At 37.6% G+C, this 27,607-nt stretch overlaps 1 protein-coding gene across 1 annotated transcript; it reads right to left on the reverse strand.

The window, feature by feature from the left end:
- Positions 1-1,799: 1,799 nt before the first annotated feature.
- TIGAR (TP53 induced glycolysis regulatory phosphatase) lies at positions 1,800-18,560 on the reverse strand. Its single transcript, XM_036760869.1, has 6 exons — positions 18,384-18,560; positions 12,554-12,591; positions 10,811-10,932; positions 10,154-10,231; positions 9,009-9,119; positions 1,800-3,016 (listed from the first exon to the last, which is right to left on the reverse strand). Exons 1-6 carry the CDS (start codon positions 18,413-18,415, stop codon positions 2,582-2,584), a joined length of 816 nt encoding a protein of 271 aa, XP_036616764.1. The 5' UTR covers positions 18,416-18,560; the 3' UTR covers positions 1,800-2,581.
- Between the last annotated feature and the right edge of the window lie 9,047 nt (positions 18,561-27,607).

Below are 27,607 nucleotides of genomic sequence, written 5' to 3' on the forward strand. Positions count from 1 at the left end.
GGAAGGAGCTTCTGGAAAACAACTGAAGCTATGAATTGGTCTAATCCTTCCGGAACTATGCCCAAAAGTCAGGAAACTGTGAAAACCCTTTAAATCCTGCAGTATAACTACTAGGCCCATACCCCCAAAGAGATCAAAGAGAAAAAGGTCCCCTAAAGACACAAAATATTTGTAGTGGTTCTTTTTATAGTGGCAAAGAACTAGAAACCGCAGAAAAACTGAATATATTATAGCATACAAATGTAATTAAAATATTGTTTTGCTAAGAAACACTAAAGAGGATGGTTTCAGAGAAACCTGGGAAGATGAATAAATTGATGTAGAGTAAATAGCCAGAACAACTGAATAAAAACATTATAAAAAGAAAAGAATTTTGAAAGACTTAAGAACTCTGCTCAATGCACTGATCAGCCATGATTCCAAAGGAATGATACCCACTTACTGTCACAGGTGTGATGGACTAATGTGCAGGACGAGATAGACATTTTCTGACATAGCCAATATGGGGATTTGTTTTACTTGACTATGCATATTTATTATACAGGTGGTGATGGTGCTGTTTTTCTGGGGGAAGGGGAGAGAAAATAATGCTTAATAAATAAGATATGAATACAAAATAAAAGCTGTTAAGAAAAAAACAAATACAAGAGTCCAGAGAAACCTAGATAGGCAAATTCATTTGAGCAACTAGAAGGAGCTATGTGATGATAATTAACATTATGATAGACTGAAAAGAAACAAGTCTCTCTCCAGAACTTTAACGTCTTCAAACAGTACTGAGAGAGTTAAATAAGAGGTCCTGGACCTGGGGGTATGGGGGTAGATCAGCTCTGTTTTGAGGGTTTAAAGAGGGGAAAGAGAAGGAAGGATAAAAGGAATAGCAGAAGTGAACAGGAGAGCAAAGTAACTTGGTATTTCTTATAACTGGGGTGCTCAAGAATCAAAGTAAACCATTATGGAGGAAGGGAGGTAAGAAGAGTGAGGCTCATCTCAAATGAACAAAGGAGGGGACTCAGATTAAATGAACAGAACCAGAACTGGCACTGAGACCTTCTAACTCCAGGCCTTGGACTCTGACATCAGGCTGATTCTTTTAGTTTTGTATAGCCCATTATCTACAAAGGATCCTAAGATTCAGAGCTGGGAGGGACCTTTCAGGTTATCTAGTCCAACCCCCATATTTTATAGATGAAAAAATTGAGGCCCAAAGAAATGAAATAACTTGCCCAAATGGATATTAATGACAAGAGCTGCAACTCAACACTGGATCCTGCCTTGAGCTAAACTTGGGGCTTTTCATACCACACCAACCCACCCTCTTTCCTCATTCTCTGAGCAGCTGTACTTAGTTTTCAAGGCTGCTTCACAGGCCTCATCCTTTCCTCCACTGGTTTACCTTTTACCCGACAGTGCCGTTTAGGAACCGAGTTGAATTTTATCTTTTCCTACTTAGATCCTCAGAATGTCAGAAATGGAAGGGACATCAGAGAAACTCTAGTCCAACCCCTTATTTAACAGATAAGGAAACTGAAGGTCAGAAAGGAGGATCCTGCCAAAGGGCACACAACTACTAGTAGCAAAACTAGGATTTGGACCAAGGTTTCTCGGGTTCCCAGGGTAGTGCTCTTTCTCTCATGTGAGATGACTTCTAAAAATCCTCCCCTATCCTTTGCTTTAAATCAAGTATTGCTCCAAACTTCTGTGATTCAGCAGCCTATTTTGTTCTAATAATTTGGGCTTTACTTATTCTTCCTAAGCAATCATTTATAAATGCCCCAAGCAATTATTTTCTCCACAAGAAAAATTAATGTTACTTTATTTTTTATAATCTTCATGTTGATAAATGTTTTATTCATAAGGTAGATTCCTTTAGCATAGAGAGGCACTCTACAGTAGAAGACATTTCATAATAAATAGTTCTTTTCCAAACACCAAAAAAGGTCATGAAATAATACAGTATGTTATTCACTAAAAGCCAATCACAAAGGCTATATTTATCTTCAGCCATAAAAAACCCAAACATCAACATAAGAAGAAACAAAGTAGAACAAAACAAAAAACACGAAACAAAGTAGAACAAAACAAAAAACACGATCTGATAAATTAGCTGCAAAATCTAGTCACAATTGAATAAAAAGGAAAAAAGTCCTTAGACATAAGCAATTCTTTTCTAAATCGTGGTAGTGTTATTAAAAAATAACCATCCTCAGTGCTAATATTTAGCACAACAAAGAAATACATTCAATACCATGATAACAAATTATATTTTATAACAAAGTTATAATACTTCATTTGACAACACTGGATTTCGTCAACATGGACATTTCCATTTCTATTCAAAGTCAAAACCTGGCAGGAAACAGTGGCATTTCTTTTGGAAAATGCCAGTAGTTGCATTCAAAACATACTTTAACTTATTCCCTGGGTTTTACTTAGTGTTCTTATGTTACTACCTTTCCATATACAACCAAGTATAACCTATTTCTGAAAGCTTTTATAAGAACTTGGGATATAACTACTGGAAACAAGGTGCCCCCCTCAATGACAAAAAAATATGAAAATCCTAATGATTTATTTGGGCCTAGGCACTTTCTGTCACTTTGGCTAGGTGATCCTGCAGATTAATACAAATGCACTTTATGGTTGTTTTAATTCCATTAGCACCTTGTTCTACATTTATTATAAAGTGACTGATCCCTGTATTGGGGCTGACTGAACTGAGTTCAGATTTGCTTAGATTTGCTGGTAAGGTACACTCCAGATCAACCACAAAATAAGTAAACATGTTTCTCATGTAAGCCCCATGACTTACCACCAATATATTAGCATCTAACACTTGGGCAACACTGTCTGAATTAAGATCAGATCCACAATTGCTTCCTAATGGAAACGTTTCTGTTAGAAAGGCCTCCAGGCCACTGTCCATCACTCCTGCCTTAGGCTGTCCTTTCTGACCCGCTTCATTCAGGACCAGCTGACAAAGAAATTCAAAAAAGTCCTTTGCTCGTAATTTCACCTGCAAACAAACAAACAAACAAATAAATGAGGAATATCCTATAAGCTTGACTGCTCTTCTGGCTTTGATAATCCCATTTTAACATTTCATTAAAATCAGAGACTTGTTCTTCCAAATCACGGATTTTGATAATAATAACTAAATAACTAAAAGGGAACTCAAAGGTGATTTAGATCAAGTCACGCCTGCAGCATAAATTCCTTTCCCCATGATCCTTAATAAGGCAAATGGTCATCCAGCCTTCTTTCTAGAAACAAGCAATCTACTATCTCACAAAGGGATCCATTAGATTTTAGGTTAGGAAATGTAATTTCTAGTTTTTCCTTATGTTGAGGCAAGATTTATCTTTCCCAAATTTTGACCCATTGGTTCCTATTCTCTGACCCCTCTGGAGAACAGGAGTTTATATCTAATCCCTCTTTCTCAAGAGAGATAACTCTTAAAGTATTTAAAGATGGTGGTATCTTTTCTAGAGAAGCCCCAGGTTATCAATGTCCTCTAAAATGTATTTCCCCAAACAACACATGGTACTCAAGACATGGTGACCAGCACAGAGTACAGGGGTACAATCACTTCTCTAATCTGTTCATTTGTTTAAAACATCTATATGATTTGTGTCACTTGCGAGCAGTAGACAGAGAAAGTTTCAAAGTCAGGGAGGCCTAGATTCAAGTCTTCTGATATATACTGAAGGTGGGGTGCTCTAGGCAGATCACTTAATGGTTCAGTGTCCCAGGCAATGAGACTGACCCTCTATGAGGCAGAGCAGGTGTCAACGCAAATTGCTATAACAGGTTTCCTTACCATTTGTTCCCTAAACCAAAGGAATCAACGATCCAGTCAAAAAAACGGTCCTCCTTCTCTGATACATCATTATGGCAGAAGCAATACCGGGTGCAAAAAGTCCATGACAATGCAGCCCAAGTTCTATCAAGTCCTACAGTAAACTGGAAGAAGGCTCTGAATAAAAGTCTGACAATGGCTATCATTCGAGGACTGGCCTTGCTAAAGTTCAGTGAAGCTGGTAATATTTTTTCATTCACAGCAACTCTTGGTAACTGTAAAGGGGTTGCAATATCTGCACTTGTCAACAGCTGACCCACACTGAAATGCTAAAGGTTTTACATCAGCCTTTCAAGCTGCACATGGCAATTAATCAACCCACAAACAAATTAAGCATTTATCATATTCCAGGAACTATTGTAGGTATCAGATAAGCTAGAAATATAACAAATTTTATCAATTCAACAAATATTCAAGTATTTATTGAGCAACTATGTGCCAGGCTCTGTGCTCAGCACTGGGGATACAAAAACAAAGCTAAGTAAGATTAACCTCATTTGTTTAAAAAAACAAGTTAAATATAGTCAAAGCATTTTCCAAGGCCTGCTGACATCTGTTACTAACTATTACCTACACCTTCCAAGTTACCCTACTTGGTATTTCTTCAATTTGACACCTTTCTGTAAGCCTTTTTATCTGTCCCTACTTCACCTTTTAATACGATTTCGGTCTGAAGCAGAATATTGAAGGTCTTCATGGCCACTCACATCCTACCTGGTTTGTGACCTTCCCAGCTTCTCTTGACCTCAACTAGGTATTCCCTGATTTCTGCCCATACTTCCATTACCAGTTTATTTCCTGAAAGTGCCTAGAAGGAAAAGAACTGTTTCATTATTGTTTTTGTATCTTCACCAAGGCTATGCCTTCTCCGTGGAGAAAAATTTAAGATATTGATGAGGAGGAAGAGGTCCTCTTTGTTTTCTTCTGTAGTGAGAAGAATGGTAAATGGAGGAAAATGCCAATTCGGACATCTCTCTAAGCCAGAAATAGCTTAGATATTACATTTATATTAAATTAATGAGCTTCAGGAAGACCTGTGCCTAAAACACAGAGTACAGAATTAATTTATCTTCTTCTACACTGCCTAAAGTGCAGGGGTGGGCAATGAGCAGCCTCGAGGCCACATATCAGAGGCCTCTAGGTCCTTTGACTGAATCCAGTCCGAGGGCCACCCTTGAGGACCTGGAAGCCTTTGATATGTGGCCTCAAGGTTGCAGGTTCCCCAGCCCTAGCCTAGACTTATCCCTTTTATATATTCCTCAATAAACCAGGATTAAGCAAGGTAATAAGAATGACAAAGGATATTTTTCTTTTTAATCACTTATTTATTTTTAGTTTTCAACATTCACTTCCATAAGATTTTGGGTATTAAATTTTCTCCCCTTCCCTCTCTTCTCCCCTCCCCAAGATGGTGTGCAATCTGACATAGGCTCTACTCTTATATGTTCATATTAAACATATTTTCACATTAGTCATGATGTGAAGAAGTATTAGAACTAATGGGAGGAACCACAGAGAAAGAAGAAAGAAAACAAAACAATAAAAGAAAAGGAGAGCAAATAGTATGCTTCCATCCGTATTCAGACTCCAAAATTCTTTCTTTGGAGGTGGACAGCATTTTCCATCATGATCTTTTGGAGTTGTCTTAGATGCTGGCACTTCTGAGAAGAGCTAAGTCTGTCAAAGTCAGTCATCACACAATGTAGTTGTTACTGTGTACAGTGCTCTCCTGATTCTGCTCACTTCACTCTGCATCAGTTCATATAAGTCTTTCCAGGTTTTTCTGAAGTCTACCTGCTCATCATTTCTAATAGCACAATAATATTCCATCCTCTCAATTTGCAATTCTTGGCCACCACAAAAAGAGCTGCTATAAATATTTTTGTACATGTGGGTCCTTTTCCCATTTTTATGATCTCTTTGGGATACAGACCTAGAGGTGGTACTGCTAGGTCAAATGGTATGCACAGTTTTATAGCCCACAAAAGATATTTTTCATAAATATGTATATAATTATAACCAGAAAATTCTAAACTCCTTGGAACGTCTTTGGTACACCCTGGCATATAAGTGTATGTTTTATAATAAATCCTTCCAGTGCTGTTTTCCTATCAGAATCTCCATGTATTGATGCTTTCTTTCATAATAAGAACTCTTTATTACTATAAATTAAAAATTTACAAGAAATGCAAATTAACCAACAATTAAACCAAACATGGTAAATCTGAACATTTTATATCTTGAGCAAAGAAAAAAGAAATTGCAATGGACCTATTAAAGTACAGTACAACAAAAGAATATACAGCTGAGGAAATCTCAGAACCTCAAGCTGAAGCAATCAAAAAAATCACCTCCAAAAAATGCTATGAAACTATCTGGTACTGGCTAAGAAATAGAAAGGTGGATCAACAGAACAGAGTAAACATACTACAGCAGCAAATGACTATAGTACCTTTTTTAACAAGTGTAAAGACTTAATTTTGGGGATAAGAATCCACTATTTGGTAAAAATTATTGGGAAAGCTGGAAAGCAGTCTGGCAGAAATTGGGCATAGACCAATATCTTACACCATTTGCCAAGATGAAAATACTTACATCACCTACATATAAAGGGAGGTATTGCAAGAGAATCTAAAAGATGGAACATATTACCTATCAGACTTATGGATAGGAGAGCAATTTATGAGAGCAGTGCGAGGTATAAAACGGATAATTTTGGTTCCATTAAATTAAAAAGGTTTTGGACAAATAAAACCAATGTAGAAGATCAGAAGGAAAGCAGAGAATTGGGGCAATTTATAGACAATTTCTCAGATAAAGCTTTCTCATCTCAAATATGAGATTAAAAAAAAAAAACTTCATCAAACTTCTAAGAATATAAGTCATTCCCCAATTGATAAAATGATCAAAGATGATATGAACTGGCAATGTTTTGATGAAGAAATCAAGATAATTTATAGTCCTATGAAAAATACTCTAAAATCATTATTGATTAGAGAAATGCAAATTAAATGACAGAAGTGGAAAGTTGGAGTGGATGTGGAAAAACTGCAACACATTCACTGTTAGTGGAGCTACAAACTAACCTAACCATTTTGGAGAATAATCTGGAATTATGCCCAAAGAGTTATTAATCTGCTTATATCCTTTGGCCCAGCAATACCACTACTACATCTTTTTCCCAAGATGATTAGGGAAAAAGGAAAAGAACCTCTATGCTCTAAAATATTTACAGCGGCTCTCTTTGTGAAGGCAAAGTACTGGAAATAGCAGGGATGCCCATCATTTGGGGAGACGAGTAACAAGTGGATATGATGGTGATGAATACTACTGCACTATAAGAAATGATGAGCTTGGTGATCTTGGGAAAACATGGCTAGACCTGCATGAAATATTGGAGAGCAGAGTGAGCAGAACCAAGAACAATGCATACAGTAACCGCCTAAGTCATTTTGACTATTATAAACATCCAAACTGACTACAAAGGACCTATGAAGGAAGATGCTATCAGAATCCAGAGAAAGAACTGATAAATACAAGTATGTATAGAATGGTTTTAAAAATACACACACATATTTGTGTCTAATGGTAGCCATCTCTGGGGGGCTGGGGGTGGAAAGGGGGAAGGGAAAATAAAGTTAAATGTTAACTTTATTATATATTTTAAAAGAACAGCAAGTTGTACACAATAGATCTGTATTTTCACGTATAAGCATCTATTCTACTATGCTATGATTGAAATGCTTGTTTTAATTTCTTAAGTTCAGCATAAAAAAAAATAAACCCCAAAAAATGTTATGACGATGGTCATATATAAGAATTGCTTTTAAAACAAATGAAAAAATGAGAAGTAATTACATTCTCAGATAAGGCAACAATACAAATTTATAATGCCAAAAAAGACAAACAGGGAAAATATATGATCCTTAAAAGAATCAATGAAAAACATTAACTGTATATGCATCAAACAGCACATTCTCAAGCATACTAAGTACATAAAAAGACATCGATAGCATGACTATGTTAAACTTTAATATTCTCTCAGAGCTGTATAAATCCAAAAGAAAGATAATGAAAATACAGAGCTGAATAAACAGTTGGAAAAATTAGATTTGACTAACCTATGTTGATTTATGAATGGAAATATTAAATAATGCCCATTTCTGAGCATCTCACAATACTTTATAAAAAATAATCACATGTTAAATATCAAAGAAAAATATTAAAACTGTGTCCCTTATTTTAGCTACAAGGATGTCAGAAGCAATTTGTTTTTCACTTATTTGTATTTTAAATTTAAGCCATTTCTAGCTTAGAAAGAGATATGTCCAAACTGTCATAGTTCTCCCATTACCTGGGCATTTTCCTCTCTACTTCATAACTAGAGGTAACCTCCATAAGTATTTTGAAGAAGAGACGGATTATATTAAAAACTACAGTTGGAGTTAACATTACCAAAAAAGTCACAACTCAGTTTCTTAAATGTTCCTCTTGCAGTAATACAACGGACCTCCTCCCTGTTATCAGTAGCTTAGTCATTTTCAATAGAGAGGGCTGCATCATAGCTACTGAGAATGGAGGAAAAAAGAACGTCCTAAGATGGGTCATTGGACCATTTCAGGGAAGGCAATATTTTAAACCAGACAAGAGGTACTCAAGTTCCAAGTTCGCCACTCTTAATCCATGTGTTCTTTTGTTCTTAACCTAACTAATTTTTCTAAGGGGACAAGTCTGCAAAGGATTTTTCAACTAGAGAAATATTTATTTCTTATAATTTCTAGTTGAAAAAATACCTCTCTAAAAAGAGGTATTTAATATACTTCCACATCGGGCATAAAGGCATCAAAAATAAAAAAAATATAAAAGGGCAGAAATATAAGTTCATCCTTTACAGACCATAATGCAATATTAAGATGATCGTAGGATTTTCACCAACTGTACTAGGAAGCAATTTCATACTCAGCTTCCCTACATCCAATCATCAAACTAGACCTGGGAGTAACAGTAGGGGTGGGAGGGGAGAATAAGCTCCCGTTTTTTTTATTATCATGGAGATGATACTCTAATATATTTGTATTAGCCCTCTGCTAACTGAGTCAAATTTTAGTTATTTTGTGTAAATAGCAATTCCAAATAAGTGGTAGCATACCTGATCTAATGTTTCTCCTTCAGGAGGTGTAAAATCAGGGCACTGTTCCCTAGCTGCTTTGGCCAATGCTTTTAATTCACACAGAGGTTTGCCTTCTGCAATTCCATATTTCTGCAACAGTACAACAGAAAAAATAACAGTTTAAGGTATTTGCAACACAATAATACCCATTTCTAATACAAGACTTACAGCCCAAATGTTTCTCCCCACTACTCTTCTATACTAAAAATGAAAATAAGAACTCTCATCATCATGCATTTAGGAGAGATTCACTAGGTTGCCTAAGAGGCATAGTTCTATACACCTAATACACAGAACCAGAAATAGCTAGATTGTTACCTACCATTATGTCCTCAGGTTAACTGTATGGAACAAATTAAAATAAATATAAAGACCATACTAGTGTCATAATAAAAACTGATGGTAAAAAGAAACTGAAACAGAGTTCCAAGCATGATCAATTTATTAGCAAAGCTAGCAACTGCCAATGAGATCCAAGGCTCCTCAGCAGCCAAGAACAAACCTGACAATGAAAACAGTTCTTTTATATCCTACAAAGGAACCTAAAAACGGAAAATGACATCAATCTGGCACAACAGAAACATATCTCACATCTGACTGGTCAGTGCTAAGATCACTAACCACAAATTACATCAGTTTATCACCAGGTAGACAGATATCCTCTGCGAAGTCCTGTGGCTGGCAGTTTATGAGGGAGAACAGGGCACTTGCAGCTTATATACTAGCAATTTCTGACAGATTAGTAGAACAGGATTAGAATTTTGTGTCTGGAAACTCCTGAGGAGGGGAACTTACAGCTGCAGGCCTGAGGAGTTCAAATTCATATATTAAGAGAGAGTAACTAATACACAGTATATTGATTATTTATACATAGTAAACTGATTAAGACTTAACAAAATAGTACAAAATACAGTGGGATCTCAATTTTCAATTCCACACTAGCTGAAAATCTATATGGGGAACGTATAGGAGAGTTTCCAAAGCTTTTCAAGTATCCCTTCATCAGAAAACACCATGTCATCTAATATAAAGTCATATTATTTTTCCAAATAAAGTGACTTCTTGATTAATTTTGGAAAGGCACATGTTTTTCCAACACCACAGCAAGAATCCTCAACACTTACCCTTTCTCGAAGTCTTCTATCATAGTTTACTGTTGCTTCTTTACAGAATCTGCTTTTCTCCAAAATCTTGGCAGTGGTCTGAAAATATAAATTGCATTAGTTCTCTTTTCATAAATAATTTGCTTTGAGTAGCTGTGAAAATGAGTTATATGAAATTTTACCTATAGGTCAAAAAACAAGACAGACATGTATCTCTTAATGACTAAAATTAATATTCCTTGTCTCATCCCCATGTTGACATAGATCAGGCATCAGCAAACTTGGCCCATGAACCAAATTTGGCCTGTTTTCTGTTTTTGTAGAGTCCATGAGGTTAGAATGGTTTTTATATTTTTATATACAGTACAACATGCAGTGGGCCAGAACTGGCCCTCAGGCCATTGTTTGAAAATTCCTGATATAGATTTATTTACTTTTAATATGTATCTACCTACCTAATTAATAGGTAGAGAAAACATTTAATATATGGTAGCATTCAAAAGGTTTTTTAAAATTAAAATGAATATATTATTTATTTCCTAGTCCTTAGCAGCTATTACCACAATACATTTAAGATCTGATCTTCCATTTGTGTGTAGCTTTTTAAAATATCTAATGGTCCTTAAGCATAAAAAAGTCAATAGAGCTACTAAGGATTAATCCCAAATAAGGGCTTACCTGTTTTGTACGCATGAGATCACTTGAGAAAATATGAGTAAACTTCACGTTACTAAGAAATTCACCAGCAGCTGCTGCTTGTCTAAAACCAGTTTCCGAAAGGGGCACATCTACACCTTGTCCTAAGAAAGGAAGGAAGGAAACTCACTTAAGAGAATCAGAATTTCATTATTTCACTGTCTACATTTGTTCAATGAGAAGATGAGCTGGTTGTGTCTTCCATAAAGCTCAGCAGAGAAATGAGGCATCCATAAGGAATTAGTAGTTCAAATCAATTGTATCCCAAAAGAACATTTTATATAAGTTAATGCCTTAGTGAAGAACACTCAACTACCTTTAGTCTTATTAGCCATTTGCATTATTTTTCTCTTTTTTCTTTATTCCAACCTCTTCTTTAGTGGCTTTTTGGAACTCATGTTCATCCAAGTGAACAATGGTAAGATCTGTGTGACAGCAAGAAACTTGTCTTATTCATTTTTGTTTTTTCCTTAGAGCCTAACACAGTGATTTGCACAAACTATCCAGTTTAAAACCATTTGCTGAATGAATTACTTTGTTTACATGTGCTTTAAATGGAAGTCACCCATTCCCAGTTTGGAAAACTCATTCCTCTCATTCATTCAATAGACATTTATTAAGCATCTACTATGTGCCAGACATGGGGGAGGGGGGAAGGGGTGTGCCTCACTATATGTCCTCTGAATGGGGGGGGGGGGGGGTGTTCACTGCTTAGGATAAAATCAATCTGTTTAAAATGAACTTGTGGTGTTTTCTTTGGTCCAATTAGCTACACAGTTAAACTAATTTAGTGGCCCAAGGCAAAGTTTCTGGCCTTATGCAGCATCACTGGCTTTCTAGGGGTTAGTTATTTTTTCTACTCCTTCCACATTATCACCCTAAATGAATGAAATCTTTTATTTTACTACAAGCCCTCCCCTACCTTACTTTATGGTATGTTCATGCACAGCAAATAATTTTACCCACTCATACTGCTGACTTCTTTAGCTCAGGAGGTAAATAACAGCAAGAAACATTTTGATAAAGAGGTCAAGTCTACAGACTAACTTTGGGTGGAGTACATATCAAAAAGAAAGCTTCATTTAGGATTGAGGAAGTGGGGCAAGAGAATCACAGAATGAAAAATCAGATTTGTTCCAGGAACATAGATTTGAATACACCAGGAATGAAAATCAGTTTCTGTAAACCCCAGGAATGAGCTGCCTTTATCACAAAATGAAGCTAAATATTTTCAGGAGCAAAGTACAAAAATAGTCTGTTTAGTTAGGTATCAGGGAGCTTAAAACTCAAAAGATCTGACTGTAAGTTAAGAGGACTAATCAGAAGAGTCTGTTCAGAATAAAATCATGTGTAGAAACAGGAGACTTCTATTTAGTCCTCCCTCCTCTTTGCTACTGAACTTGGAACTAAATTAAGAAAACAGCATTAACACCATGCAGTGACAATTATTATACCAAATCATTTCTAGTTTGGCCAGTTTATTTTTAAAACAACTGTAATAAAACTCTTTAATCAGTTGATTTTGCTCTCTTTTGAAGTCACTCATGAAGAATCACTTTGGAAAACCGTTCTTTGCATTCGGTTCACTTCTAAAGTAATCAAATAAATTGCTCTGATCATATTCCAGCTATTCTGATGCTTTTTAAAACTCTTATTAGCTAGATCATGGTAACATTAAAGGAGATTTCCAAAACAAAGTTGTATTTGCAGTAGGATTAGACCAACCTTGAAGTATTTTCTCTCTGTTATATCTTGTTTCTCCACTGAAATAGAGAGAAATATACTCTGATTATCATATCATGCTATTTTGAGACAAGGAAAAAATACAACAAAACTCTTACAATGATGATACAGTGAAGGTGATGAAGGTATAACTTATATCACAATATAACCTACAGAAATACAAATATTTGAAATAATGTCCAAAAGGTCTTTAACGGAGGCAGCACAATACAGGGGAAAGAACATTGGATTGAAAGTTGGTGAAGCTTTATTTAAATCCCAGCTCTCCCACTGTCTGACCTTGGCAAGCCACAGAACCTCTCCGGGGCTCAGTTTCTTCATCGGTAAAATGAAGCAGCTGGTCTAGAAGACCTCTGCTATTTCTTGCAGTTCTAAATCTTTGATCCTGTGATTTATGGTCCTAAATTTTACTGACACTAATCATCTATAAGCATCCATTTATTTGAGGTACAATTTATATGTTGTTATTATTACAAATACTATTAATAACTCACTTCATGTAGTATTCTACAGTTTATAAAACACTTGCCTCACCAAAAAAAAGACAAAAAAGTTGGTAGTACAACAAACTGCAGCATAGAGAGGTTATTGCCCATGGTTCCAATGTTCTCTGACTCCAAGGCCTATTTCTGGAATCAGCATTTCAAAGCATTTCTGAGCCCACTTAACCCAAAACAGAGATCCCTCCTTCGAACATTTTTAATGACAAGTAGTCACGTAGCTTCCACATAAAGACTACCTCATAAAGCAGGCCATCCTACTTCTTCACAGCTCTGTAGGAAGAATTGCCTTCTATCAAGCTGAAATAAGCTACTCTGCAAGTTATATTTACTACTCTGAGTTCTGCACTCTCAGATTGTACAGAACAATCTAATCCAAAAGTTCTTAAACCTTTTTGTATGTCGTGGACTTCTTTTGGCAGTCTGTTGAGGCCTAAGGACCTCTTTTCAGAATAGTGTTTTTAAATGCAAAAAATTAAAATAAGTAGGATTACAAAGGAAAACAATAATATTAAAACAGTTATCAAAATATTTTTAACAAGTTCACAGACCCTAAGTTAGGAACCCCTGGTCTCTTCCAGGACAGCCCTTCAACAAGTCTTAATGTTTAATTTTATAGCTTCAATCCACTGGACAGCTATTCATTGAATTTCTGGAACAATAAGTTTATTTTACTTTAGGAAATGAAGAAAGAAGATAGAAAGCTAAATAATTTTACTATTTAATCCAAAGCCTTAAAATAGTTTTAAATTTTTTTTAATTGTAAACTTAATCATCAATACAAACATTATACATAGAATATGAAAGGATTACATAGGAAATTAAACTTGTTACATATTTCAATTGTATTTCTATGTCTACAAACACGTACATAAAAATCTACATCTACACACATGCATATATATACAAATGTATATACATACCTATGAATGTACACATATGTATACATATGCACATGTGCACGCACATGCATACATGCATGGGTGTGTGCACACACACATACATAACTTAAAGTAGTAACAAAACCATTTTATTTGTGTCCCCTCAAAGTTAAAACTACTTTTATGATAGTGGCAGTAAAGGCAAATGGAACTAGCAGTCCAGAGCAGTGTATTATGAAGGAGTTCATAGTAACAACACTCAATTTCACATTCTGCAGAGTATGATCCATTTCCAAATACCAGGGCTCTGCCAGAATACAAGTGTTTATGCCAAGAGTCTCATGACCAGCCATTTATAGGTTCTACAAATAGACTCCACTCATTTTTGCAGGCTATTCTCCACTGTACTTTAAACTAAATCACCTTTTTTGAAGTCTAGAATTTCTCATTTCCTAGCCAATCCTAACAACTTAAAAACTCATAATTCAATTAATTAAAGAGCTTCCCCAAAATGAAAGACCAAGGCAATGATGTGAATGTTTTTTGAGTTAAAGTAATAGGAATTAGTGAGTTATTATTATGGAAAAGACTAAGATTGCATTCTCCTAGCACCTTTGGCAAATGAGTTAATTTAAAAATCTGTTACTTGCATACATGAAACAATGTCCTCATATCATTACAAAACCAATTCCAAATACAGGACCTATTTTTCCTCAATTTGGGTTTGTAAAAAACCTAGTTGTTTTTATATGCACATTTGGTCCTCCCTCCTCCTTCAAAGAGATCCTACTTTAGGGGTAAAATGGAATAATATTTGAACCAACGTGGTAAAATATTCATAACACTGATTTTAAGGAACAGTTCACTAAATGCCAGTTAGGAAGGGTATGCCTATAATGCTTCAGCAAGTAACATTATCAAGTTTTACATAGAATACACATATGAAATTTAACTGCTAAATTAATTCTTGGTTTCTTAATAGCTCAGCAATCAGAATTCTAATAGGAAATTTAAATGACATTAATTTCAAGAGGTAGTAGTTTAGAAACATTTGCTTGGTGCTTTCAGAAAAAGGTAAAGCTTCTAGGATTCTAAATCCAAAGTATATTTAAATTGATTCAATTAGCCATAATTGCACTACCAGTCACAAAACAAAAAGCCCCTTTGATAAGAATCAGACGTATCATTTAAAAACAGATTGCTCCCCCAGCAGAAAATAAAATGCTATTATAGTTCTACTAACAGGTCACAGAACAGCTTAGGAGCACCAAGAATTGTTAACATTCAACAAATGCTGTGGATATAAATTTGAAGTACAGCATAGTGCAGAGCTTCTTAAACTGTGGTCCGGGGACCCCAAGACTCTTTCAGGGGGTTTGTAAGGTCAAAACTATTTTCATACTAAGATACTTTCATGTCTAACATGGCAAATATTGATAGGGCAATTGGTGGTAAGGTGGATAGAGTCTGGAGTCAGGAAGACTCATCTTCCTGAGTTAAAATCTGGCCTCAGACACTTCCTAGCTGTGTGACCCTGTGCAAGTCACTTAACTCTGTTTACCTAAATTTCCTCATCTGTCAAACGAGCTAGAGAAGAAAATGCAAATCATTCGAGTCACAAATACATGAGTACAAACGGGCCTGAAACCAAAAAGTCTGAAAACAGCTGGCATTGTGAATAGAGGCAGTCCTTGGCCTCGGAACAGAAGTTCAAGTCTTGCCAGTCTCAGACACACTGACAGTGTGACAGTGGTAAGTCACTTATTCTTTCAGTGCCCAAGGCCAGTCTCTAAGACTATTAGGACAGTAGCAGATCTGCATTGACTGAGGCAGTTTCCAGTTTCCCAAAACCCACAGGAGTACTTATATAAAAGAAACAATTCCTTCCCACAAATCCTATAATAATAGTTTGTTTTAACAAAACGAGTTTGTAACACCTGTAACACATAGATAACACTACATTTAAACATTTTAAAAACAAAGTCAATATGATGCTTGTCAGGATCCTTATGTACAAATTAGTGGCCTGTTTCTATTTTAATCTGACACCATGTAAACTAGATGGAGGGATGTATTTCTTCTCTTAGAAACTAATGCTCAAACAAGTTCATTGATCACTCAAACAAGTATTAATTAAGCTCCAACTTTGTGCCAGGCACTGTGCTAGCGATGGGGATACAAATAGTCTGTCAACAAGCATTTAACACAGTAAAACATGGACTGTACTAAGCACTGAGGATACAAAAAAAGGGCAAAACAGTCCTTGCCCTCGAGGAGCTCACAATCTATTAGGGGAGAAAAGAAGTGAATAAGTACATACAAACAAGCTAGATACAGCATAAACAGGTAAATACAATGAAAGCAGCAATCTGCCCTGGCAAGGATTTATTTTCTAACAGGGGCAACCATGGGGCCACATGAAATATATACAGAACAAATACGTACAAACAAATATATTTAAATGCAATGTAATTTGGAGAGTGACTGCACCAGCAGTTGGAAAGACTTTCAATAGAAGGTAGTGCTTGTGCTGAGTCGGGAACTTAAGTGACTTGCCAGGGGGCACAGACGTAATGGAGGTGGTGACCAACCAACATTCTTATACTAAGATGTTTCATCAATTAGATGCTCTTTGAGACAGTTTATAGCTCAATACATCCAGACTCTCAGAAATCCCTTACTCTCCTCTAGATGGCAAGTTCACTTTACATACTTTCATAGATTCATGCTTTGTAAGAACTGGAAAAGGACCAAAGAGAATCTCTAGTCCAACTCCCTTATTTTAACCTGAGGCTGAAAAATCAAGGGCCCAGTCAAGGTCACAAAGCTAGTTAGTGGGGTGGAATTAGGTCTCATTTAGGTTAGATTTTTCTTGACCATAGTTCCAGTGCTCTCTCTATTGAAGCACAATTCCCAAAGGAGGAAAACTCAGATTTGGAGGTAAGCAGGGGAAACTGATTAACACGAAAAATGCATTCTATCCCTTCCATGACTAGTCTAATTCCTTGTTCTAATTGCACATCTGGACATGGATAGGCACTGGATCTCCTATCCTAGAGAAAAGTTGCTACCTCCAGAGCACGTTCAATTAGATCTGGAACACATCTTAGAAATCAGAAATCACCTAGTCTAATCTATTCATGTTACAAATGAGGAAAATAAAACCTAGAGTGGAAAGTTATCAGACCAACATCAAGCCGCTATGGCCAAAGTTGAACCCAGGTCCTCTGATTCAAAATCTAGTACTCTTTCATCACAACCGAAGGTCCATAAACAAGAAAGGATGGTGGACCACTTGTTTAGGGTGAGGAGAATCACTATTCCTGTCCAGTTTAGAACAGATGAGCTCTGAAGTCATTTCCACACCTGAGATTTTCCAAGGCTATATGTATCAGGTCACCTCTGAGATCACGAAGGTGATGGAGGTGCGGAAGACAGTACAGGGAGGTCACCTTCACCGTGTGCAACAAGATTTTACTGGAATTCTGAATGCCACTTAATGCTCTTAGGGCTAAGAGCAAGTAACTTCACTGCTCTGGGCATCGGTTTCCTTCTCTATAAATGTGGTAAGGGTAGGACAACAACAGGGGTGCTTCCTTAACCTTTCTTGTTGTCTCGCTGACCCCTCTAGCAACATGGCAAAGTCTTCTTAGAATAATGTTTTTAAATAAATAAAATATACAGGACTACAAAGTAAAGAAATCACAATTAATTTCAATTATATTGGCTTAGTTGCATCAGTTATATTGTTTATAAACAATATGTAGTTATTTATGAATACGTGTATAAATATATTTCATAACCTATTAACATACAAACAATTTATATTTATAAATGTTATAACATAATAATATCAATATAATTATTGGCATTAAAGAATTATGCTATTTTTAAGAAATTAATTTCACACACACCCCCATTTGAAGAACATACTACATCTCTAGTCTCTCTCAGCTCCAAAGATGCAGGACTCTACCGGGGGATTCCCCTTCCCTTGAAGATGTGAAATGCGGACTAGGAGGCAGGGCTCTATATAACACTAGTTCAGGAGTCAAGATGACTTGGGTTCCAATACCAACTCCCACACCGAATCGGTGTGACCTTGGGCAGGTCTCGTAACCTCTCAGGGCCTCAGTTTCCTCAATTGTAAAATGAGGGGGTTGGATGGGATGTGTTCTTAGCTTCATCGTGGGGATTGGATGTTAGGCGCCTACAGTGGGGGGGGGGGGGGGGCTCTCTCGAGAAGGGTATATGTGTCGGGGCTACCGGATGCTGCTCCTTCTTTTACTTCCCTCCCCAAAAAGCAAAGCGGCCTCTCTGGTGAGGTGGGGGAGGCGGGGTGAGGGGAAGGGTCAAAGGGGAAAGGGCTGCGCCCCCACCCGCACGCCACAACACAGAGGGTAAGGCGTCGCTTCCCACGTGCTTACTCACTGTCGGACAACGGTTAAAGCGAAACGAGCCATTCTCAGCCCGGCGTCTGGGGAAGGAGAGGCGGGGGTCGGCGGAGACCACCACGAGCAGCCACGGAAAGGCTCTGAAGACCTCGTGGCCGGCAGCCCCGCTCAGTCAGCGCCGCAGACGCTCGAAGACTTCCGCCTGCGCACACCCGGAGCCGCGGGTCAGCCGGCCGGCTCCGTTCCTATTGGCGGCGGAGAGGGACACCCTCACGGCGTTGGCCAATCGGAGACGACGAGGGGAGAGCGGCGTCGGGGAGGGGCTGGCGGGGGGAGGAGCGGCTGAGCTCGCTTGCTCCACTCTCAGCTGGGCGGTGGCGAGCTCGCTGCTCTGCCTCTCCAGATTGACTCGCAATTTCAATTCAGTTTCTGTTTTTTTACTTTCCGCGCCTCAAAGGCCATAAGTTCTCCGAGGTCCTCATTCTGCCTTCACAACATCTCTCGCTTGCATCCCCTCCTCTCCATTCATGCAGCCCCCAACCCAATTCAAGTTCCCTTGCCTTGACCGTTGTAATGACCGCCTACCTCATTGATAACTCATTCCAATCCATCCACCATCCAGCTGTCAAAGTGACTTTCCTAAAGCTCAGGTCTGAATGTCAACCCCCCCCCAAAAAAACCCCACCAAACTTTCATTGGCTCCCCTATCATCTATGAGACCAAATGTAAATTGTTGGCATTTAAATTCCTTCAGAACCTGTCCCTTTCCAGTCTTATTACATATTACTACCCTTCTCACCCACTCTGGTTAAACCAAACAGGGCTTCCTCATTAGGCGTCTTCATATCCTGTATTTGTGCTTTTGCTCTGGGTGTCCCTGGTGCCTGAAAAAAAAAAATGCTCACGTTACCTCTGCACCTCTTAGAACTCCTGGTTTCCTTCAAGACTCAGCCCAAACTCTTACCTTCTTGCAGGAGGCCTTTCCTACTAGTACCTTCCTCCTAATTACCTCATATTGCCTGGCTCTACCCACCCCCTGTTTTAAGCTTCAGAGGGCAGAAACCCTTACACCTGTGTCTTCATTTCTAGCAACTAACACAGTGTCCAGTACATAGCAGGCCCTTAGTGAATGCCTGTTGATCGAATCTTCTGTTTTTTAAATAATATTTTATTTTCTCCCCAATTACATGTTAAAAACAATTTTAAAACTTTTTTCTAAGTTTGCAGTTCGAAATTCTACATATCCAAAACAGAACTCGTTATCTTTCTCCCTAAACTCTCCCTTCTTCCAAACTTTGCTATTACTACTGAAGGTACCACTATCTTTCTTGATGGGGTTTAGACTGTGGGAGCCCCACCCTGAATCTTCCCACTTAATCTGGCTTTTCATGCGAAAATAGCCAGCCTTCCATCATCTGATTACCTCCTTCTGTCCATTTCCCACCCTTCATCCTATCAAAATATCTATACCCAAGTCTGTTACCCTAGCCTTCTGTTGTCTGTCATTTCCAGGTAGCCTTCAGCTATTTCCCACCCTGGAGTCTGACCTCACCCCAGCCCTATCACGAATCTCCCTGTAACCCTTCCTCCCATCACCCCAGACTACTTGACCACCCTAGATCCCTCCCACAACCTTTCTGTATATAAGATCCATTTTACCTCCATGAAGATGCTCAGATTCAATCTAGCTCAGACTCAGTCTGTGTCAAATTGATCTGGCCTGTTGGCTTTAGTGATGCAAATGCTCAGGCTCCCTAAGAGTCTATCTATTATGGCAAATCTTTAATAAACTTTTTTCGTTGCCTGAGAAGGCTGAAGTCGAATTCATTCGGCAGGACTCTGTGTGTCAGTAGTTTGGGGTCTCAAGCACCCCTAAACCTCAGCATATGGTTCCCTAACCTCATCATTCCCCATCAATCAGGTTCACAACCTCATTGCCAATCTCAACTCCTAACTCTCACCCCACATATCCAACCTGTTGCTAAATCTTGTCATTTCTACCATGACAGTGTATCTCATTTATGTCCTCATCTCTCCACCTGTATGGCCACCACCCTGGTATGGGCCCTTGTAACTTCATGCCTGGACTGTTGCAATAGTCCTGGATAGTTTTCCTGTCTCAAACCTTTCCCTACCCTAATTCATCTTCTACTGCTAAAGTGATTTTCCTAAAATTCAGGTTTGACCACACCACACACTCCCCACTAAACAAACTCCAATGGCTGCCTATCACCCCCAGAATCCAATATAAAACCCTCTCACAACCTAGCTTGGCTTGGTTGTTTAAGCTAGTATAGAGAACTCCACTAAGTGACTCTAACTTTTCTGCTCATCCTCCCTTCCCCCATAATGTTCTCCTTCCTTATTGATGCCTCTTGGCTTCCTTGGCTTTCTTCAAGATTCAGTTCAAATCTCATTTTCTGCAAGAGACCTTCTGAAAAAAGCAAAAGGCAATTCCTGCCTTTAAGGACTGAAATTGAAAATGGATTTTAATTCTATTTTCAAGGCTTAATCAAACTAGATTTAATATTTCTTTCCTCTTTGTAAACTTCACTCACATCCCCAGAGAAACTTGCCTAAAGGTCAAGCTTTGGTCTCATAATTACCTCTACCTTTGTAACCCCACCCATCAGCCACTTTCCAGAGAAATTTAATTACCTAAAAGATAAATTTCATCAATTTAAACTATTGCAACTAATCCCATTGCCTGAAGACTACTCGAGTAACCTGAGAACCCTGCTGTTCTTCCCACAAGACACCCCATCTCCCAGGTCTGAACATTACTACTGCCTGGAATTCTCTCTCCCTCCCTTCAAGTCTCAGCTAAAATTCCTTCTTCTACAAGAAACCTTTACTGATTCCCTTTAATATTTATACTTCCCTTCTGCCAAATACCTCCAATTCATCCTGTATACATCTTGTTTGTACATATTTGTTTGCTCCTATAGAGATTGAAATTAAGGTAAACTGAGGCATACAGTTCTGATCATTATCAGTTTATTAGTAGAGCATGAATCTACTAACAAAGTGGGTCAGTGGATACCTCAGTAATATCAGAAACATTGAGTGAGAACTACTGACAGGGTCTTTTATGAGAAGAAAGCCAGCAAAATCTCAAGCAACATAGGTGTCTTCTTCTGATTGGCTTGATGACATAGTCAGAATTGAGATTACATCCTCTGGATTTCCCCTTCTAAAACCCCCTCAACCACAGCCAAGACAAAGGTTCTCAGGTGAAGGGAATATGAAATCTAATTTGACTAAGCCTTAAAAATAGAATTAAAATCAATTTTCAGCTTTACATTCCTTAGAGGCAGGAACTGTCTTTTGATTTTCTTTGGATTCATTACCTACCCAATGGGCTCCCCGCCTTTTTTTTTTTTTTTGCTACAACAAAGAGCAATGCAAGATTGATATGCATTTTGGCATATATGGGACTTTTATTTTTGCCTTTGAGTTTTGTCCCTTTTCTTACATAATTCCAAGGGGATATCTAGAATGGTTGGATCAGTTCCCAGCTCCACCAACAGCATACTAGTGTCCCTGTCATTCCACAGTTCCAACATGAACTATTCTTGCTTTTTTTGTTATTTTTGACAATTTGCCGGATGTGAGGTGAAACTTCTAAGTTGTTTAATTTGTATACTATTAGTTATGTGTAGGCATCGTTAGTTTGCAATTCTTTTAAAATTTGTCTCTTCATATCCTTTGACCCCTTGTCTATTAAGGAATGGCTCTCAGTGTTGAGGTGAGGAGTGCTCTGGACCCCAAAATACTGACACTTGGGGTTCTACTCAAATGAATTCGACTCAAGCCTTCTTTCAGCAAAGAGAAAAACCAAGTTTATTAAAGATTCACCCTATTGGGCAGAGTCTTAAGAAATCTCACCATTTATGACACTTGCCAGATTCAATCTAAACCAGATTGAATCTGAGCACCTTCATGGAGGCAAGATGGAGCTTATATACAGAAAGATTGTGGGCGGGATCTAGGATGGTCCTGGGGTGATGGGAGGAGGAGTTTAGGGAGGGTCTTGAGGAGGAGTCTAAGGAGGATCTTGATAGGACTGGGGTGACTGGAGTGAGGTCAGACTCCAGGAGTGGGATCAAGGGTGGGAAGTTGCCGGAAGCAATCAGGAGGTAACAAACTAGGGCTAGGCTAGTTTAAGGGTAACAGATTTGGTCATAGATATTTTGATAGAATCAAGGGTGGGAAGTAGCTGGACAATAGAGGGCTAGGCTAGGTAGAGATTTGGTCCTAGAGAAAATGAAAGGTTTATGTCTTTAGAGGAAGGCCAGATCCAGTGGGTAGATTCAAGGAGAGTTCAACGGGGCTCCCAGAGACTGTACCCCATCATCAGTGTTATATATTTGTATCAATAATCTATATATCTTGTATATCAGACGTTTGTTGGTAATATTTGATTCATGTGTTTCCTCTGCAGATAATCTTTTTGTTCTTTTTTCATTGATTATATTCGTACAAAACCCTTAAAATTTTGCATAATCAAAAATTGTTTATTTTGCTTCTTATGATCTGCTTTTCTGGGTTAAGAATTCCCTACCCTACAGGGATGGTTGTGAAAGTTATACCTCCTCCCCTCTTCTAATTTTTAAAAATGATGTGATCTTTAATATTCAGACTGAATATCTACTTTGAGCATATTGTGGCATATATTATAAATTATTTATCTAAATCTAATTTCTGCCAAACTGCTTCCCACTTTTCCTAGCAAGTATTGTAAAAGGATTCCTTCTCCCAGCAATTTATTTTCTTTGATTTATCACATACTGGGCTACTATTTTTGATTGCTTCTGTTTCTTTCTTATCTAGTGAATTTTGTGGTTATTTTATCCAGTTCTGTAAAATATTCCCTAGTTCAGGAACAGGGAACCTATAGCCTCAAGGCCACATGTGGTCCTGTAGGTCCTCAAGTGCTGCCCTTTGACTGAATCCAAAATTCACATTTTGGAGGACCTAGAGGGTCACATGTGGCTTCAGGGCCACAGGTTCCCCACTCCTGCCCTAGTTAATTAAATTAACATAACACTGAATATGTAAATTAATTTAGATATCATTTTACTGTATTGGAGAGTCCTAATTTAAAGCAGTGACTATCTCTTTAATTATTTGTCTTCCATTATTTCTGTAAAAGCATGAAATCTTGTGTGCCTTGTAATGTCTGCTTCCAGATATTTTTATGTATTCTGTAGTTATTTTTAATGCAATTTCTCATATTATCATTTCTTCCTAGCTTTTCTTTGAACTATATAGAAATGATCATACTTTTTGTTGATTTATTTTATATGCTGCTACTTTTCCAATGTTACTAATCATGTTAATTAGTTTCTTTGTAATTTTCTGGGGTTTTCTAAGTACATCATCATGACATTTGCAAATAGAAGCAATGTTATCTACACTTTGTTAGTGTTTACATTTTTATTTTGTTCTCCTGTTTTGTTATAGTAGCTAGCATTTCTGGAACGATGTCAAGTAATAGGGGGGACAACCTTGCCCTGCTCCTGGGAAAGCTTCTTGTGTTTCTCTACTGCATATAATGCTAGCTCCTGGTTTCAGATATATGCTTTTGATCATGTTTTTTAAAAAGACCCTTCCATTGATAACTTTTGCTTTTCAAAAATTTAACATAAATGACCAGGTCCTTTTTAACATAATCTGTAAAAGGATTATTATTTGTTTTTTCACATTTGTTTATGATTCCTTTATACCCTAGCACAGATACATATATATATGTATGTAGATATATCTATGTATATATCTACATACATACATGCATATGTATCCTTTGGTATTCCTATTTAGAAATCACTCTAAGGCAGACAACTCTAATTTTTCCAGCATTATGTTCAGCTTTATATTTTCCTTCCAGTTTATATTTATGTTCAATATATCTAGTTCTGAGAGAGGAATATTAAAGTTTCTTCCTATTTATTGTTTTATCACAAATATCTTTTTGAAAGACAAAAAACTTAGTTTAAGAACTTAGCTTCTATGACATTTAGCATATGTATATATTACACATATAAAGATAAAACTATACAGTATGTTTTTTCATTGTCTATAATGTCTTTTGATACAATATAGTTTCCCTATTTTTCTCCCTTGATATTGCCAATTTTCGTTTTTGCCTTATTTGAGATCATAATCGCAACTACTGCATTTTTAGAGTCAACTGAAGCATGATAGATTTTTTTTCTCCATTTTCATCCTGTACCTTTTAATAATTTGCATGTAGCAAAGGTCAGTTTTCAATCTATTCCATCATTTATCTTTTTTTATTGGCAAATTAATCTACTCCTATTCAGAATTATAATTATTTCAGTTTGTCTTTCAATAAATATATACCTTTGCTAGTAAAAACGTGCATATACACATGTACACATACAACCTCGTCTTTTAAGTCAGCTCTTAGCCTTTGTAGTTTTGTTTTGCTTATATTTCTCTGATGCTGGTTTCCACCTAACTCTTCTTTTGCTGCCCTTACCTTTACCCAATTCAAAGATCCTTGCATTTAGTGTCGTTGCTCTCCCGCCTCTTCTGCTTTGTCCTTTTCCTTTTTTCAGATCGTATAACATTGGATACCTCCATGTCCCCTCCATGTCTCTCCCTCTCCAACCTTACCCTTGTCTCTACTCTTCTATTTCAGTGGCATTAATATATGACTCCCCTTTCCAAGGAGATTGTTTTTATTCCATCTCCTATCACATTTCTGGAATAGAATATATTCCCCGGGAATTCTTGGAGGAAACCCTATTCTTTGCCTTTTTCTTTATTGCGAATGCCTTTTGATGTCATGTCACCTTCTCTTTGAACCTATGGCCACCTCTTCAACTATCTCTAAGCCATGTTCTCCTGGGGTTCCAACCACTCCTCCCCTGCTTGCGGGAGTTCAAACAAATTGATTTTCTTGTAGGGCCTGGAAACTGTCTCTGAAGGAAATTGGACTAAGTATATGGCCTTCCAAGGTGACTACTTTGGAGGATAATACTCATTTGGATAACTAAGTTCTGTTCTCTTTGCTAAAACCAAGATAATTTACTTTTTGGTCAAAACAAAACATCCCAATTTAAAAGCAAAATGGATTTGAAATAGGAATATTGCATATACAATTAAAACGATGATAAAAGCAAAAACAAATGTTTACTGTATAACTGGACAAAAGACCAAGAATGGAATAAACATAAAGATTGGTTTCTCATTGCTTTTCTAGCCAAATTTAAAACCACAGTAAATGGGAGTAAAATGTGTTGGCAGTAAGGAGAGGGTTCATTCTGTGGATCTTGAAAAAGTTTGTGCTATTCTATGAATAGAGGACTTCATTCCAGAGATATCAGCCTGGGCCTTTTGTACAATCAGTAAATTCACTTTACCACTACCCCTCCCCCCCAAAAAAGTGAAGATTGCTGGGGGGAATAACGAGGTTAAGAGACTTACCTAGGGTCACATAGATAATAAGTGTCTGAGGCAGGGTTTGAAATCAGGTCTTCCTGACTCAAGTACAACACGCAGAGAAGAGCTGTTTACTCTTTAATCTGAATACAGCTTGGGATATTCAAACATTGTTAATTATTGGACATCCAATAATGTTCTATTTATTCTGTTCCATTCGAGTAAGAATGGAACTAAGCTCTTTTAAACTAATCTGAATACAGCTATTAGAGTCTTTCAGCTTGCAAAAGAGACAGAATTAATATCAAACTAACACATTTATCATATCGAGATTCTGTCTTCACAGCAGCAACAATGGATTTTGAAATGGGACAATTTAGGACTTAGCTATGGTCTCGGTTATTCTGAAAATGATGACTTTTCCTCTCCATTCTACTGAATTTCCAAGTACTTTGGCTTAGAATACTTTGTTTTGAGTGATATTTTTCTTTTAAAAAATTAAGCTATTTGGATTTACTGGCAGAGATTTTCTTTTGTCACTCAATGTCCTAATTGATTACATGGTGTAGGCTGATGGTTTTCAGGCCAACAGAGATGCACAAATATATGGCAAACCATCTGCTTTGTCCAGAACCCACATAATAATAACGTGACCCACGAGCCAAGAGAAGCAGAGCTGCCAACCCAAATGTGCCCAGTCCTTCCATCAGTTTGATGCCCAAAGGTGGAAAGAGATTTGTTTTGGCAGCTGTTTTGCCAGAATCTGGCATCTGGCATAGCTCCACATTACAGTTAGTTCCAAAAACTTCTATGTCATTGGAACAGATTTTCCCCCACTGGACAATTTAACCGTGCCTCCTCAATCTGACTCACTTCTGAAGAGATACTGCTCATTTGAATATGTGACGACCCCTTTGCTGATCCCTTTTCATGCCTTGCCTTAGCTTGTCACTTGATATAACTGGCCTCTTCCAAACCTGAGCTGATGGCTAGATGGAATAAATGACAAGCTGCCTGGGGGGTGGGGGTGGGTGCGAGCTGCTCTGGGAACTGCAAATGCTCCCCGTTTTATGGCCTTAGAGTCAACAGGACCTTCCTCTTCTTGGATTCACATGAAAAGAGGTTCATACACATTGACCTTGTGCTGATAGGAAGTCAGAGTGTTTATGATGCTACAATGCCAGTGCTTCTTGTACTTGGGTACCTTTCAAGTACATTTTATAGAGTTTTTTTTTTTAAAGTAAAAGAGCAATCATGAAAACCATGAACACTGCAAGTACCAGCTGTGTTCTAATAGCAAACTAGGTGGCCTTTAAAAAGCTCTTGATCTTATCTGGAGCTTTAGTCTGGGCTCAGGAACCCAACTCTCCAGGCCCTAGCATTCTGCAAAGATTTAGCACCCAGAGTACACAAACTGAGCAAAACTGCTGAACCAGACCCAACCATCCAAATTAAGTTCATTGAGATTTTACAGTTGTGAATCCATTTGTAGGCTGGATTGTGTTCATTTCTGTATGATAAATTAAGTTTCACCCTCTTTCTCCTCCTTTCCACCCTACTGCAGACAGATAGCCTAGAGCTAGGGAAAGACAGGGAGCTATCTAGAGATCATCACCAGCTAGAAGAGACTATCTAATGAGATCTAATGAGATAATCTGCCTATGGATTGGGTTCTGTTTGTTTCTGTGAGGCAGGAATGTACTGACTGCCAATTAAAGGCAGCTGGGCTGATAGTCTAGTCTTATTAGTCCTATGACCAGAAAAGTCAGGAAACCAGCTCTAAATAAATTAAACCTTACTCAGAAGCCCCCAGCAACTGAGCCTTTAGTGAAGCAAACAGTCATGGCAAAT

Source organism: Trichosurus vulpecula, chromosome 5, assembly GCF_011100635.1.
Source record: "Trichosurus vulpecula isolate mTriVul1 chromosome 5, mTriVul1.pri, whole genome shotgun sequence".
Lineage (NCBI taxonomy): Eukaryota > Metazoa > Chordata > Mammalia > Diprotodontia > Phalangeridae > Trichosurus > Trichosurus vulpecula.